The sequence below is a fragment of the Staurois parvus genome, unplaced genomic scaffold (genome assembly GCF_062004578.1).
Source record: "Staurois parvus isolate SC_StPar_1 unplaced genomic scaffold, SC_StPar_1.0 ptg000714l, whole genome shotgun sequence".
NCBI classification, from domain to species: domain Eukaryota; kingdom Metazoa; phylum Chordata; class Amphibia; order Anura; family Ranidae; genus Staurois; species Staurois parvus.
The window spans coordinates 5,949,256-5,965,345 of record NW_028318510.1 but is presented as its reverse complement, the minus strand read 5'-3'; the positions used below and the strand labels follow the sequence as shown (position 1 = coordinate 5,965,345).

Sequence of the window (16,090 nt, the reverse complement as noted above, 5' to 3'; positions counted from 1 at the left end):
AACCTTAGACCCATCTCCCTGCTGCCTTTCACCTCCAAGCTCCTTGAGCGCCTGGCCTACAATCGCCTAAGCGCCCACCTCACTGATAACAACCTCCTTGACCCCCTACAGTCCGGCTTCCGTCCCCTGCACTCCACCGAAACCGCCCTACTTAAAATCACCAACGACCTGCTAACCGCCAAAGCCAATGGCCACTATTCTATCCTCCTGCTCCTCGACCTCTTCGCGGCCTTCGACACTGTTGATCACCCTCTCCTCCTTGCCAAACTGCACTCCCTTGGCATCAGGGACGCTGCTCTCTCCTGGTTCTCCTCCTACCTTTCCCAACGCTCCTTCAGCGTCACCTACAACACTACCACCTCCCCCTCCCTGTCGGGGTCCCCCAAGGCTCTGTCCTCGGGCTCCTCCTCTTCTCCATCTATACCTCCTCCCTTGGCAAACTTATTCACTCCCATGGCTTCAATTACCACCTCTATGCCGACGACACCCAAATTTACCTCTCCACCCCCCACCTCACCCCCTCACTCTCTGCTCGCATCGCCCACCTCCTAAACGACATATCAGACTGGATGTCGCTCCTGGTCTTCCCCCCACCCCGTGCCCTCCCCATCACTACTAACAACGCCACCATCTCTCCCACCCCACACGCCAAAGTCCTGGGTGTCACCCTGGACTCCCACCTCTCCTTCCTACCCCACATCCAACTGCTATCTAGATCTTGCAGGCTCCACCTCCGCAACATCTCCAAGATATGCACATTCCTCACCCCAGACACCACCAAACAACTCGTACACTCCCTCATCATCTCACGCCTGGACTATTGCAATTCCCTTCTCACTGGCCTACCCAAACGAACGCTATCCCCACTCCAGTTGATCCTAAACTCAGCGGCTAGACTCATCCACCTCAGCAACCGCTCCACATCTGCCTCCCCCTCTGCCAATCCCTTCACTGGCTCCCGATTGCCCAACGCATCAAATTCAAACTGCTAACCCTGACCTACAAAGCCATTCACAATGCCGCCCCAAACTACATAACTGACCTGATACCCAAATACTACCCTACCCGTGCCCTCCGCTCCTCACAGGACCTCCTACTCTCTAGCTCCCTGGTCTCCTCCTCCCACGCCCGATTGCAGGACTTCTCTAGGACTTCCCACATCCTCTGGAACTCCCTACACCAATTCATCAGACTGTCACCCACCCTCCTCACCTTCAGGCGCACCCTGAAAACCCTCCTCTTCAGGGAAGCCTACCCCAACCTCACCTAACACCTGACCTCACCTAACAACCTCCTCCACTCCTCCCACCACTCCATCCCCCACAGCCATCTCCTCCTGTATCACCTTCCCCTCCCTCCTAGATTGTAAGCTCGAAAGAGCAGGGCCCTCGAACCCCTCGTGTACTGTTTTGTTACTGTCTTGTCTCATGTTCTGTCCCCCTTGCTACTGTACAGCACTGAGCATACCCTTTGGCGCTATATAATACTGTATAATACTGTATAATAATAATACTCTGCAGTTTTTGATATGTCCCGAGAATCATTGAGAAAAGACCTATATTATCTGTACCTAATTACCTACATTATCTGTAAGGATACTTACCTTTTTCTGTACCCCACTTATACTTTTCATGTAACAACATTTTAACTCTGTATCTTCTATATATTTATTTTGGGAAAATAAAACCGCGAGAGATGCAAGTGTGGACTTTTGAATATGAAAAAATGTACATTTCCCTATGACAAGTTTTCTTTGACCATCTGATTAGATGAAACACATAAAAAAGTATGTGGAACACTATAGGCAAATGGTAGTTCAAATGGCAATGGTGATATGCAGCTGCAGCAAATCAACAACTGATCTGAAACCATTGTCTCAAGTCCCATCAATTTCTGTGTTTCTCTGCATAGTTTGGTAAGAATGTATATTTTGTTCATCTCTCATGTATTATTTCTCTGAAACATTATTTAGGCTGTGGTAGGAGCCGCAGGAATACTATCCAAGGGGAATTCTCCAAATAGTTTGTCCTGCAGCCAGGCATATAGGCTCAGTCATGTTTCTCCAATAACCAGTCTAGGGCTGTTGTTTTTATTTTTGGAGAACTGTGATAAGGGAGAGGAGTGGGATACTCCAAAAATAGGAACTATGGTGTCCATTTATGAAACGGAGGATCGCCACTGATCTTAGTACATTAGTGGTTTATGAAACAGAGATGATCAACAGAGAACATGTTCTCCGCTGATCATCTCAGCACACAGAAAATCGGTCATTGACAGAAATGGCCAGTTTATGAAGGAGTGATGTCAGCCCTTCACTGGCGATCTGTGTGAAAATTCTCCCTCCCAGATGCTCCAGCCCAGAGGTGGAGAATCGGGGAGAGAAGAGTGAATCCCGGGAGAACTGAAAAGAAAGCAGGAAGATTATTGACTTCCTTCTTCCTCAATCAGAAACCCCAAGACAGTGGAAAAGCCCCCTGCCTTTCAAAGCCCCCCAATGTGGTAGAGCAAGTTAGAAACACAATAAATATATATTTGTGTGTGTGTGTATGCAGTGTAGTGAGGTACTGAGTGGTCTACTCTTAAAGAGCTGCCAACGAAGCAGCGGTAACTTTCCGCTGCTTAATTAATTTTGTTTGACTGATCTCTTACTGTAATTTCACTATATCTCACAAGATTACAGTAACAGCAGCCATTTTCTAGAGTTCAAAGTGTTAGTAGATTGCCTCACTCATTATGAGAAGCGAGCTACACCGCTTCATAAACAGGCACTCAGAGGAGAGCTGTCTCCTCTTAGAATGCCAAAGAACTGAGCAGCGGTCATTTACCACTGCATGATAAACCAGACACCACAGTACATTGAGGACTTTATCTCATCTCCAGGGCAAGCTATATCAGAGATCATGCTTGAATCAAACAATGGTCTTCAGCTTAAGGTCATGGCAGGAGTAGTAGAACACCAGCTGACCTCCTAGCACCAGAGGGGGTTAAACAGCACACAGTCTCTAAGATCCTTTTGGGGTGTGAATGTACTCACAGCTGGATGCCTTCTGTAATACCAGAAAAGATCTTCAGTAGATGGCCCCTCAGTCAGCATAGCAGAACCCAGGTCTCAGCATTTAGGCCCTCAGGTCACCCACCTGAGGTCACATGACAGTAGCTACCTGGTAGGGCTAAATGCCCTCTCCCAGGCTAGATCAGTCTTGGACAGGAAAGACCCAGAGCCCCATGTGCTCACTGAATATATACAGCATGCCAAAAGAGACAGTCTCTCTTAGGCCAGGACTGTATCAATATTCATGCTGCTATCTGCATAACTCCACACCTATCATCCAGAAGCTTCTCCAGTTTTCTGGATGCAGAGGAAGTTGTAGGCAGATTAGCAGTAGCTGAGCACAGAGTAGACCTAACTAAATGATCACAGCTTACCAGGTACAGTGAGCTAACTATGCTTTTAGCTAACAAATAATTAAAGCCACTCTGACTACAGAGTGACAACTAAACTTGCCTATCAAAAGCAACAACTGATTCTATCTTTCTAACCCTAGCACCTACCTAGGAAGGTGCTACACATACTGTATATCATTAGTTTTACTTTTGATTCTTCATGGAGCTTTGAAGAGTGTTGAAACAAAGCGTGAATTGAGATCATCACTTCTATATCCAAGGGCATGGTTCTCTCCCAGAAATGAATAGAATGCTCCCTGCAAATACAGCTTAGACAATCCAGGAACTTGTAAATGAATAAGTGTTTGTATACTGCATTACTGTATATGTACACACACACTCACTGGCCACTTTATTAGGTACACCTGTTCAATTCCTTGGTAACACAAACTGCTAATCAGCCAGTTAGGCATCTAGACGTGGTTAGGATGACTTGCTGAAGTTCAAACCGAGCATGGGAATGGGGAAGAAGTGAGATTCCCCATCTTTGAACGTGGCAGGGTGGTTGGTGCCAGACGGGCTGGTCTGAGTATTTAAAAAACTGCTGATCTACTGGGATTTTCACGCACAACCATCTCTAGGGAAATCGAGACTCATCAGAGCAGACATTTTTCCAATCTTCTATTGTCCAATTTTGATGAGCCTGTGCGAATTGTAGCCTCTGTTTCCTGTTCCTAGCTGACAGGAGTGGCACTCGGTGTGGTCTTCTGCTTCAAAGTTCGATGTGTTGTTTGTTCAGAGATGGTATTCTGTATAGCTTGGTTGGAACGAGTGGTTGAGTTACCGTTGTCCATCATCTCTAACCAGTTTGCCCATTCTCCTCTGATATCCTTCGCCCACACAACCCACTTCCCTTTTGGACTATTCTCTGTAAACCCTAGAGCAGGTTTCTGAGAAAATCCCAGTACATCAGTAGTTTTTGAAATTCACAGATGAGCCTGCCTGACACCAACCATGCCATGTTCAAAGTCACTTAAATCCCCTTTCTGATGCTCAGTTTAAACTTCAACAAGTTGTCTTCACCACATCTAGATGCTTAAATGCATTGAGTTGCTGCCATGTGATTGGCTGATTAGCAATTTGTGTTAGCAAGCAATTGAACACGTGTACCTAATAAAGTGGTGAATATATTTGTCTATATATTGGTGAATGAACTGTTGGTCTTACAATTTTCACAACTGCTTCAGTAAGTTGTGTTTTTTTAATAAGAATCTGAAATTAAGTGCGACACTTTCACTTCCCCAAAAGGAGTTACCTGTTCCTCTTTGTTACTCTTATGTAAACTATCAAAACACTTAACTGTTTAAGTCCTATTTCCCCAATTCACACAAAGTAATGCATATTTTTAGGTAGTAAGAATATGCAATAGTCTGTGTTGTGAAGGGACCTTGACACGCACATCTGAAATACCCATAAGGTCAGTTTAGCAAGTTGTTCTTTGCTTTTTCTTTTACACCATTCAATAAAAATTGTCTCATGTCAAAGTGAAAACAGATCTCTGCAAAGTAATTTATTTAATTTAGAATCAATTACAGGCTTAAGTACATATGGATAGGTCTCCATGAGCTTTATGCATCTGGACACTGCAATTTTCTCCATTCTTTGAAAATCTACTCCAGCTCTGTCTGGTTCCATGGGGATCATGAGTAAACAGACCCCCATACAGCCACAAATTCTCCATTGGGCTGAGATCTGGGCTTGACCATTTCTATTTCTTGATACTGTTGCTTCATGGTGGAAAATGGTGTGTTTGTAATGTTGTGCAGTGTTTAATTTTTGCTGAACATGGCATTTGGGCTGATGTATAGGTAAAGCCAAATCTTTTTGTAAAACACCTTACTTTTTGCTGCCTGGCTCAGTTGGGGGATCTCTTTTCACTTTCTCTCCTAGAGACAACATGAAATGACAGGAAATCTATCCAAAGAACTCCCATCATAGAAGGCTGTCACAGAAACCTATATCGGAGGATTTTCTGTTATTTCTTGATCTGGTAACAACTCCAAAAATTTCCTTTTACATAAACTTTAAGGGCAGCTTTCTTTTCTGCTACTTTCCAATAAATGACCTCTTTCATGCATAGTCACTTACTTATGGTAGATGGTCTGTAGCTGCAGACTTACAGCTGTGCCTTACTATTCATTTAATGATTAATTTAAATTTAATCCAAGGAATATTCAATGATTCAATTTTCCTGTATCCATTCCCTGAATTGTTTGGTTACCTTTTCAATGAGGTGCTCAGAGTGTTCTGTCTTCATTGTGCAGGTTACACCTTGATACGGACTCATCAGAAAGTACACCTTCCAAATACTGTACATGTGAATTTATATTATAATCGAAACCTAACAAACAGATGATCTCCCTTTAACTATGTATGCGGTTTAATTCATTGTAATTTAAATCAATTTGCAGAGATCAATTGTCATGATTAGTGTAATGCTGGGAATGATTTTATAGACTACACACTTTATACGGTGTACACATACATATACTGTTTATACAGTATTTGCACTTTTCTCAGTAAAGCAGCCTTTTCCATTTTCAAAAATCATAGAGGGCTTAAAACAACTCTGGTTAAAAGCAATCAGTGGGCTACTGAACTTATCAACACAGGAACTGTGCTAAATTCAGAAAGTTATTTGGTTCATCTCAATCTGAGTTCTCTGCAATCCGCTGCAACCAGGTTTTCACAGACCATCTAACAGAGATAGCTGTAGGATTGTACTTCTTAGGGCCTATGCTGTGTAAATCCCTCTTTTAAATTCTCCATATTAGAGGTTTACTTATTAGGAAGAGTGAAGACGAATCACAGCAGCTATATTTCCATATATTTGGCCCAAACAAGAACATTGGAAAAGGCACATAATTCAGTAACCAATATACTCTGCAAATAGCCATGTAGCCCTGTAGGATTTTGTGTGTGATGAATGTTGAAATAAAAAGAAAAGGGAAAAAAAAGGAATTCTGTGTCACACCGTTCATACTCTGACTTGTTGCATACACTAGCCTTTGCACTCACCACTGAACATTTGAAATCATGAAGAAAATATAGAAGCTTTCTTAGAACAGCATTATTTAAAGTGTATGCATGGGCAAAATAAAAAAAACAAATCATGTGCAGTACATCTGTGTAAAATGCATGCACATTTCCACAGTGTTTAATTTCTTCAAAAACACTGCATGCACAGAAAAACAGTTTGAAGAGGCAAAACATGGAGAAATGTGTACGTATGCAGAGGCGTACTGTAAGTTTTTTTTTTTTACTTGGACTTTCAACTTCATGTGTACTGTAGATAGCTGGCAGCACCCATTTTCTGGCAGACTGTTACATACAGTAGACACTATGGGGTTGATTTACTAAAACTGGAGAGTGCAAAATCTGGTGCAGCTCTGCAAAGAAACCAATCAGCTTCCAGTTTGGTTTTCTTTTGAAAGCTTAACTGAACAAGCTGACGTTAGAAGAGGATTGGTTTCTCTGCAGAGCAGCACCAGATATTGCACTCTACAGATTAATAAATCAATCCCAAACTGCCTCTGCTGTGCCATGGAAGCCTTGAGCACAGCCTTGAATGTTCATGTTCATTCTGCTGTGTCGTCTTCTCTTTTGTAGTGGATGTGTGACATGGTAACTCACAGATCTGCACCGTATACACTTGCAGATGTCTGCCATGATGTGATCTCAGTGAAAAACACTTTGTTGATACAAATGCAAGCATTGAGAAAGCTGTAAATGGTTGAGCTGATGGCTGTTATTGGGAACTGCATCAGACCTTTTATATCTTTATAAGATATTGAAACTACAGATTTTGCACTCTCCAGTTTAATAAATCAATCCCAAAGTGCCTCTACTGTGCCATGGAAGCCTTGAGCAGTCTTTTGCAAGGCAGGCATGGCTCTATTGGTCACCAAGATACCCACATTGCACTGTAGTATAAACTAAGGAAAATGTGGGATCTGCTTTAAAAGATCCAAGAGCTCCAGGGACATAGCACAAAAAGGCATCTGAAAATCAGGTCTCTAGTCCATGGATTATGTGTCTTAACTCATAAGGTTAGTTTTTTCTAAATGCAATTTGCTTTAAATCACCTCTCTCTGTAAAAAAAATTACCAATTACCAACATTTTTTTTACCAAAAAATATACCCGTAAAATCTTTTCCTACTGTCCAAGACATCAAACATTTCTTCAATAGTGTTAAAATTGTCCCATGAAATCTGACACTTTCAGGCCGATCTCCTCTGTCCTAGCAGCTCTAATTCTTTCTGCTAACCTCCACACTGTTACATAATAGTGAGACAGAAGTCAGCAAGAGGAATCAGTGGGAGCTGTGGGGAAGAGTGATATGGCCCAATTGTTGAGTTCCCAGCAGACTATATGGCGATGTGAGCAGTAGTAAAGGCAAGTATTTAAAGTCTCCATTTACAGGTATATTTTTGTATAGCGTCAGGGTCACTTTAACTATTTGTACCTGAAATTGTGCTTTTTCACACATTGGTTAATGTAGAGTCTCCAAGAAAACATACATTTTGGGACCAAAAGCAGTAAACACTAGTGGCCTTGACCCGCGAGCATCTAGGGAAATGAACTGTCAGTCTGAAAAGCTTTGACCTTCATGCCGACCTTTTATTTCAATGTTATGCTTTGCAGCTGAAGTATAAATATGTGTTCAGTATACAACAAATACGACATTCATAAGTTTGTGTTTTTCTGGTGTATTTCATTTTATAGAAAGTTAAGACAACAAACACTTATTGCACAGATACTAAGCTGCTATTTCTACAGCATGTAAGACTAGAAAAAGGAGCACAGTTCGTAGAACCATTACATAGAAGAGACTAACCAGTAACACAAATATCTTACATTAGTAGTAAGGTCAACACAGACAAATTGGACATTAACACATCGGGTACTTTAAGACTACAAAATAACTTGACAGGTGGAGGGAATGACCCCACAGTACATACATCTGTAAACATTTAATAAATGGGAGGTGAAAACTCTTCTCGTGAAAATGAAAACAGCTTTTCAATCCGCTAAGACGGTAATATTTTGTGGGGTAAATAACTGCTAAATGCTATCAGAAGGTAATTTTGATTATTGTTGGACATCCTGCCGTACAGTGGCCCTATACTCAAAAGTTAAGAATTTCCCTACCATAGCCTGTGTTGACTTAGTCCTTTCTAACACTCAGAGTGAGATTACTCAAAACTAGAAAAAACACCAAGCCAGCCATTTTACCTAGCACTCAGGTATCAAGGTTGAGCTGACAATTATATCGAAACTAACACCCACACTGACCACATTCCTTGCAAGATGCATTACAAGATGGCGGTACACAAACACCGGCATCAGAAACAGTAATAAGTTATAACCAGACACTACCTTTTATATTTAAAGTCATGTTTAGAAAACAGTATTTCTCTTTTAGTATGAACAGGTACACTTTGAAAACTATTAAGCAAGGTTTTTTACAATGGCCTCTGTTACAGGAGTGCACCTTTGCTCTGTTGAGCTACAGTAGAGTGATTATTGTGATGATATCTTTGTAGGGCAATAACATAATTTCAATATACCTCCAATGTCATCACTTACTCGTTGGCCATCCACGCAAGTTGTTCATGTGAAACCAGTCATCAATGACCATGGCAAGGGTAATTGAAAGCCTCTACAAAAGCTAGAGCAACAATTACAGGGCTCTGTGGTTGCCCCTATCTGGGATAATGGGAGTTGCTTGTCAAATCCTATTAATACAAGGTATCCTAACCATCCCATCACTGCACACCAGCCAAGAGCATTCTTGGGTTAGTGTTTGATGTCTTGATTTTTCAAAGGTAATCGAGGCTGCTCCTAAAAATCTTAAAGAGTAAGATTATTTTTGCTATGATACTCGGAAAAAAATGGAACCCCTTGTTGGCAATGGACTGTAGGTCATGGTCAATCAGCCCCAGACCGGCAAGTCTTTTATAGAGACCCTAGTTGATCTAAAAATGTCCATGGCCTGCTGTAACCTGTGTGTTACCACAGCGAAGTTTGCTAGTTCATACAAAAGCAGCAGAACCCAAACCTAATAATAGTACTTTGGGGAAAGCGGTGCCAGTTCCTAAATATGATAGCTTCACTAGGCATGTCAAAGGTTTGTCCAAACACAAAAATGTAACATGATGTCTTTCTATGGCATAGCTTCACTTTCAGCATGACCCTGCGTATGTTTCCCACAACATGACAACATCCCACAAACTGCTCTGTCCACTAAAAGAATGTAACATGCAGTTGATTATGGCAAACACTGAAACCGACATATCTACCACACACATCACAAAAAACGATTCCTAATCTGAAACAAAAAATGTGTGTTGTGACAATCTCAGTAGAGATGAGGCAGATGGATGCTTATTCTGTTGTGTCGTCTTCTCTTTTGCAGTGGATGTGTGACATGGTAACTCACAGATCTGCACCGTATACACTTGCAGATGTCTGCCATGATGTGATCTCAGTGAAAAACACTTTGTTGATACAAATGCAAGCATTGAGAAAGTTGTAATTGGTTGAGCTGATGGCTGTTATTGGGAACTGCATCAGACCTTTTATATCTTTCTAAGATATTAAAACTACAGTGTATAATGTATGAAGAGATCATAAGGGATGAAAGTGAAGGGATGCTTGGAGTTTTATGGAATAACAGTGTGGAGAGCACAGATGTGTTTTACTCCTAGCAACCAATCAAAAACCAACTTCTATAATCGAGTATCGGGACCATTTCTATCATGAGGCAGGTGCAGATTTTATATTCATTGCCCTTGACAGTCTTCTACTAGTATAAATAATGGAGAAAGTAATGCGCAGTGCCATGCTAGCTATTTATACTAGCATAAAGAGCCATGACCTGGGGAATAGAGGCTTTTCACAGGACAGGACTTATAATGGAAATGAGACAGGAGCAATATTTTAAGGTCAGCCTGAGACTTATGATAAAACACTCCTACTCTGAATTTACTAAACCACTGAAAGTCAACATTTAACTGATTGCTGTGGGCCACAACACATCAATACTATTTGTATTATGCTACTAGAACAAATTTATATGGTATCGCCATGGCTTAGATTTGGCTCAAATCTTTTCAGCTATGGATTGAGATTCAACAAATGTGATGGAGAATGAGTACATAAAATATAAATAAGGCTTTACAAAAAGGTAGAAAGTAATATCACCTTCCAAGCACCAAGTAGCTCTAACATGGCCCCTGTGTTACACAAAAAACATTTTTATTTTACATTATTCACATATTTATAATACACGAAAAGGAGATGCTATGAAATGTATGGAGTTATTTAATGCACTTACAAAAAAGGTGAACCCAGCACAGCAAAACCTCTACATTGTAAGGCCCCGGCTATGAATCAACATCTAAAAGTGTACTAATAAGAAAGGCTGCTTTTTATGCTTCAAAACAAGTTTCCCTTTTAAGCCTATGAAGTAAACAAAACAAAAATATATACATTCAACAACTGTATGAGAAACAGTTTTTGTTATACAGAGTTATGATTTTTGCACTTGTGAAATGGAGGCAAAACTGGATGCCATTAACACACCAAATTTGAAGATACATACATTATTTTGACAGCCCAATGGGTAAACTGTCCACTTAATGCATATGTTAAATCTGCAGTTAATTTACCTACAGGACAGATATCTATGAGGAGCACTTCTATTCCACTAAATCTACTTTTTGTACTAGTTGATCTTCGTTGGCTACATGTGAATTATTTGGCACAAAAGACCAGCAAACTAGACTATACCTAAAGGGTATTTCCCACTGCACAGCAATCAGTGGTGGTTCTAGATGTTCCAGTTCAGCCAACAGTTCTTGAGTCTTCACTCAGGTCTTTCTTCCTGTGGTTAAGTGTTGGATCCATAGAAATCTATGGAACTCACTAATAAAGGAGCTACAAGGAGATGACAACTGAAAGTGCTCAGCATGGCAGATCAAGGTGGATACTATGCTCACCTCCATGCCCTGTGTTGTATTCTCCCTCGCAAACAGATGTCAGCCCATAAATGTATGCAGGAAATCTCTTACAGCCAAAGCAAAGTGAAGACAGCTGAACTGGACATTGCTGAGATTGGTACTTTCAGATGAGAGATTTAGGCAAAAGGATTTGAGCACAGTTTACACACCATATTTGCATCTTACTACACACCACCGATTGATATTATTTACATGGCTTTTTGTATAGTGACCATTTAAGCACTTTTGGTCATTTTACTCTTAGAAATACACAGTCTCATTATTAAAGGCTCCCTTTCTGAGACAAACGTGATAGCTAAAAGATGTTGACTGTTTGAAAACACTAAGCTTATATTCAATCAAGATATACATAATTTGTTGCATTAACAATTTAAAGTGGCCACACTAATTAAGTGAAAATAATGCCACAAAATTGATACCTTGGGTGTAACCACATTTTCAAAAAAAATCTTTTGAAAATTCATTGAAACACCAAAAGTAGAACATTCTCTTCATTTCAGTTTTGCCACTGATAAGAGGGAGGTTCTGATCTCAGTTTTGTAATTAGTCAACGACAAGAAAAAAAAATGTACAATACGAAAGTAAACAATGGAATTCAGCACTCTAATGTACATTCTACATTCAACAAAAAATACAACAGTAACTCTCTACAGAGACATTATTTCCCATAGCCCTTGCCCTGTCACAAACAATACAGGCACATCTTTTAGCCTCTAAGAGTGTACCCGAACGCAACCCAGTTACAGGTTGATTTTGAGTACAAACCCCATTGCTTTTTTTTTTTTTAACACACAACATGGTACAAATGCAAATAAACCACAACACAGTGCTGGTTATCAAAGTAGTCTTGATTTAGCAGCAGCCACTACAGTAAAGAGGTCTTAATGAAGGTGCTGGCAAATTATGATGCCTTTTTTTGAAGACTACTCTGTGAAACACTGTCCTTTCCTCGTTTCTGTCCTTTTAAGTCTTTATCTGAGGAAAGGGACGGGGAATTCTCCAGAGGTGCAGCTGGTGGCTTGGGTATACTTTTTGTGATGTTCTTTTTGCTAGGAGAAGAAGGTGGATCTCTCCGAACTGACCCCGGCATGGTGGTACTAGAAACTTGTTTTTCAATGACAGGTTTACTGGATGCGCTGCATTCTTTTGTAGCAGGACAAGACCTGCTGGTGATCTCTTGGAGATCCTTCTTTGATTTAACAGTATCAACATTCGTATTAACATTCTGCTCCACTTTATCCTTGCGAACATTCACAGGACATTCGGCCATGTCTGGTTTGGATAAAGAGATGTCCGTACTCCCAACTTTGGGCAAAGCAGCACCGGCAGTGCTTTTGGTATCACACAGTGCATTCCTCTGGTCTCCTTTTCCTATCACATTCTGAGAGGTGCTAGACTTTTGCTTGTCTAAAGTTACCTCTCTAGTTTCTCTACTGGTAACTGGAGTAACTTTTTTGCCCTTGTCATTTTGAACATAAAGTGCTTCAGTGCATTTATTTTCTTGAACACTGTCAGTCGGTGGATGCCCAGTATTTGCAACATCAAGAACAGCTCTACTTTGTACACAACTTTTGACAGTACTGGCTCTAGTTAATTTCAGATGTGCGCTTGTTTTTTCTTTGAGATGTGTCTTTGCAGAACAATCCTTAAGGTTAACAGTGCTTGCAGCATCAGACCTGACTGTTGCAGTCACATTGACACTGTGTTCAGAGTGATATACATTGGTAGAGTCCTTAGTATTCATACTGTTCTTAGAGGATATAGAGCTTAAACTGGATCCTTTTTTGATGGTATCTTTATTTTGCATTGGAGTTCCAGCAACTACATTTAATCCACTGCCAGCTTGTGTAAAACCCTCAGCTTTACATGTAGCTTTTTGATTATTTGGTAGGTCCACCAAGCCTGGCTTAGTGTTTTGTGTTAAAATGCTTTTTTCAGACAGGGCTATTTTTACCAAACTGGACTTAGATTCCACCATCACTTTTGGTTTGTTAAGGGAGCTAACAAGCTGTGGGCAAACTGTTTTTTGCTCTTCTCTAAGTGGTGAAAGGGCTTTAACACTTGTTACAGAAGGGATACTGGCAGCTGTAGGTGACTGCTTAATGTCGGAAACGCAAGTATCTTTTTTCAGAAAAGAGACCTCTACACCATTCTTCTTTACATTCACCAAATCTCTTTTTTGTGGAGTAGCATCTTGCAACTTATTTTGGCTATACTGATTTTTAGGAGCGAGCTCTGCATTCTGCAAAATTCTTTTGGCAGTGACAAGTTCAATGGGACGACAAGCATCAACAATTTTTTTTACACATTTTTGATGATCAAGAGGTATTTGGGACACTGCTGTCTCCGTATTTCCTTCTTCTTTACATCTCAATGCTGAGGTGTTCTTTTCTGAGTTGCTATAGTCTGCCAGCGTTGTAGCAGAGAAATCCTCAATGGAATCCCTCAACATACAAGTCCTTTCAGTGGATGATGAACTATGTCTTTGCTCTACTGAGCACTTGACAGAGGACACCTCCTGATTTACCATTTCTGCTTTCACAGAAGAAGACAGTTGTTCAGTTGCTGGACAATTTGATGATGGCTGCACTGTACTCATCCTCTGGCTTTGAAGAGGATTTGTCACATATACTAGATTTTCCTTTGTTCTAAGGCCTGATGTGTCTTTGTTTTGACAAATCTTTGCAGTGCGGCAGTAAGGCTGTAGAGGCTCACAAAGTTTTTCTTCCAAGGGTCCCTTTTGCACTATGGGTATATCAGAGCAATTAGAGCTGGTTTTGGTAAATATCATATTTGTGTTATCTAGACCTTCACTCTTTAAGTTTCGACTCTGCTCATCAGACTTTGTTTGAATATTACAAATATCAGGTTCAGCTTTTGTAACCTTTGGTCCTGACAGCAGGGCTATGTCTAAAGTGCCTTCAATAGGCTTTAGGGACGAAACAGACCTTGCTTCTAGCTTATATTCAGAAGGGCTTTTCCGCACAGGTGTCTCTGTGGTTGTAACAGTCGATTTATCTACATTACTTTCACTTCTATTGTTAGAATTTTTTAAGGGTGTAAAAGAAACTGGAGAGCTCTGAACACTGGACATACAAGTCCTGTTATCTAGCAAGGCTAGAGATTCTGTCTGTAAGTGTGCAGGCTTTGTCTGCATACATTCATGAGATACAGGAACAATTTTAGGCTTTAAAACTGGGCAAATACTACCATCTTTGTCTTCAAATGACTTTTTCTTCCTGAAGTAATCAGTGTTTGCTGTAGCAGGTTTATCTAACTGGTCATCTTTTATACCCTTTTCAGATGGATGGGCAAGTTTCTCCTGCAAGGAGGAGGAGGAGGAAGTGGGTCCTTTCTTGAGTTCATAGGACATGTGGGCAGTTTCAGCAACTGGAGAGCTATGACTGAATGATTGGCTATCCAAAGAAAGGCTGGTGCCATTTGGGCGAGAACTGATACTCTTGCAGGGAGCTTCTTTGAACAGAATGCCTCCTGGACGAGTGTCGAAAGCAGGAAATTTATTCTCAGATATGGCTGATCTTTTTAATTGTGCTTTGTCATCTTTGTCAGCTTCTGTCAGCTGGTGTCGGATTTCACTATGCAAATCTGATATTATGTTTTGTTTAAGAAGAAAGTCTTGTCTTTCTGAAATATCTTTCTTTTTTATGACTATTTTGGCTTTTAGCTTTTCTTTATCCAGCTCATCCAGTGACTCTTGCCTCCCGAGTTTTCGAGATGCTGGGCGCTTAAGACAGCCTTGCTCTACAGGTCTAACACGTGTAGATGCGGGAATATCACATGTGTTCTCCTCAAGGCTCTGTAATGTTACATCACGTTGTGTTTGCTTATGAACTTCTTCCTTGGTTATTTCAAGATTGTGCTTGCGTGGACATAAGTGCTTTTTCTCACAACAATAGGATGGAGAGAGCTTTTCTTCTGACTGAACTCTTTTCAACAGTGGAGACCTTGGGGGTTCAGCACTCTTGGGCCTAACAACATGTCTTACTATTGTTGGTGGAGAGTGCATTTTTGTTGGAAAATTGGGTGTTGCCTTTGAGTTCCCCACTGAGTATCCGTGCAATGGTGATGGAGAGCGCTGTGGTGAGGGAGGCTGAGGAGTAGGTGATGGGGTTCTTGCCAATGGAGAAAGAGGTATACTGCCTGCAGATTTCCGCCTTCCAGACCTGTACCGCTGTCCTCCAAGCTTTGGTCCCAACCCATGTAGAGTGCTAGGCCTTATATGCCCAGAGCCAGCTGGAGAATTAGGAGCACTTGAACTTGGAGAGCTACTCTGTGAAGAATTTGTGCCTACAAACAAAAATAAAGACAAAATTAGAATGTATTGTAATGCCCACCATGTGCCCCTTTATTACTAGTCTCCCATGTTTTGTTTTTTTTTCCAACAAAGCCAGGAAAATAATTTTACTTGGATATAGTAGGCAAATGGGAGGCCCCAAAAACCTAGAAATATGCTCTCCGTCACTGATTCATACACATTTGTTTCCAGTGTAAAAATTAAATTATAGAACTCCAAAGGACCAAATAAAAGATAACAAAAGCAGTTTTTGCTGCAATCCTTTCAATACCAGCTAGTGGCTTTATATTTCCCTCAGCTACCTTT

General features: G+C 40.9%; 1 protein-coding gene across 7 annotated transcripts in view; it reads right to left on the bottom strand.

The window, feature by feature from the left end:
- Positions 1–8,044: 8,044 nt before the first annotated feature.
- The window catches only part of MAST4 (microtubule associated serine/threonine kinase family member 4), a 749,251-nt gene continuing 741,205 nt past the window's right edge, over positions 8,045–16,090 (bottom strand). For all 7 annotated transcript variants that reach the window (XM_089653476.1, XM_089653475.1, XM_089653479.1 and 4 more), the window contains one exon: positions 8,045–15,777. In XM_089653476.1, coding sequence (XP_089509602.1) covers positions 12,371–15,777 — 3,407 coding nt within the window. In that variant the 3' untranslated portion in view covers positions 8,045–12,370. The remainder of the gene's footprint in view (positions 15,778–16,090) is intronic.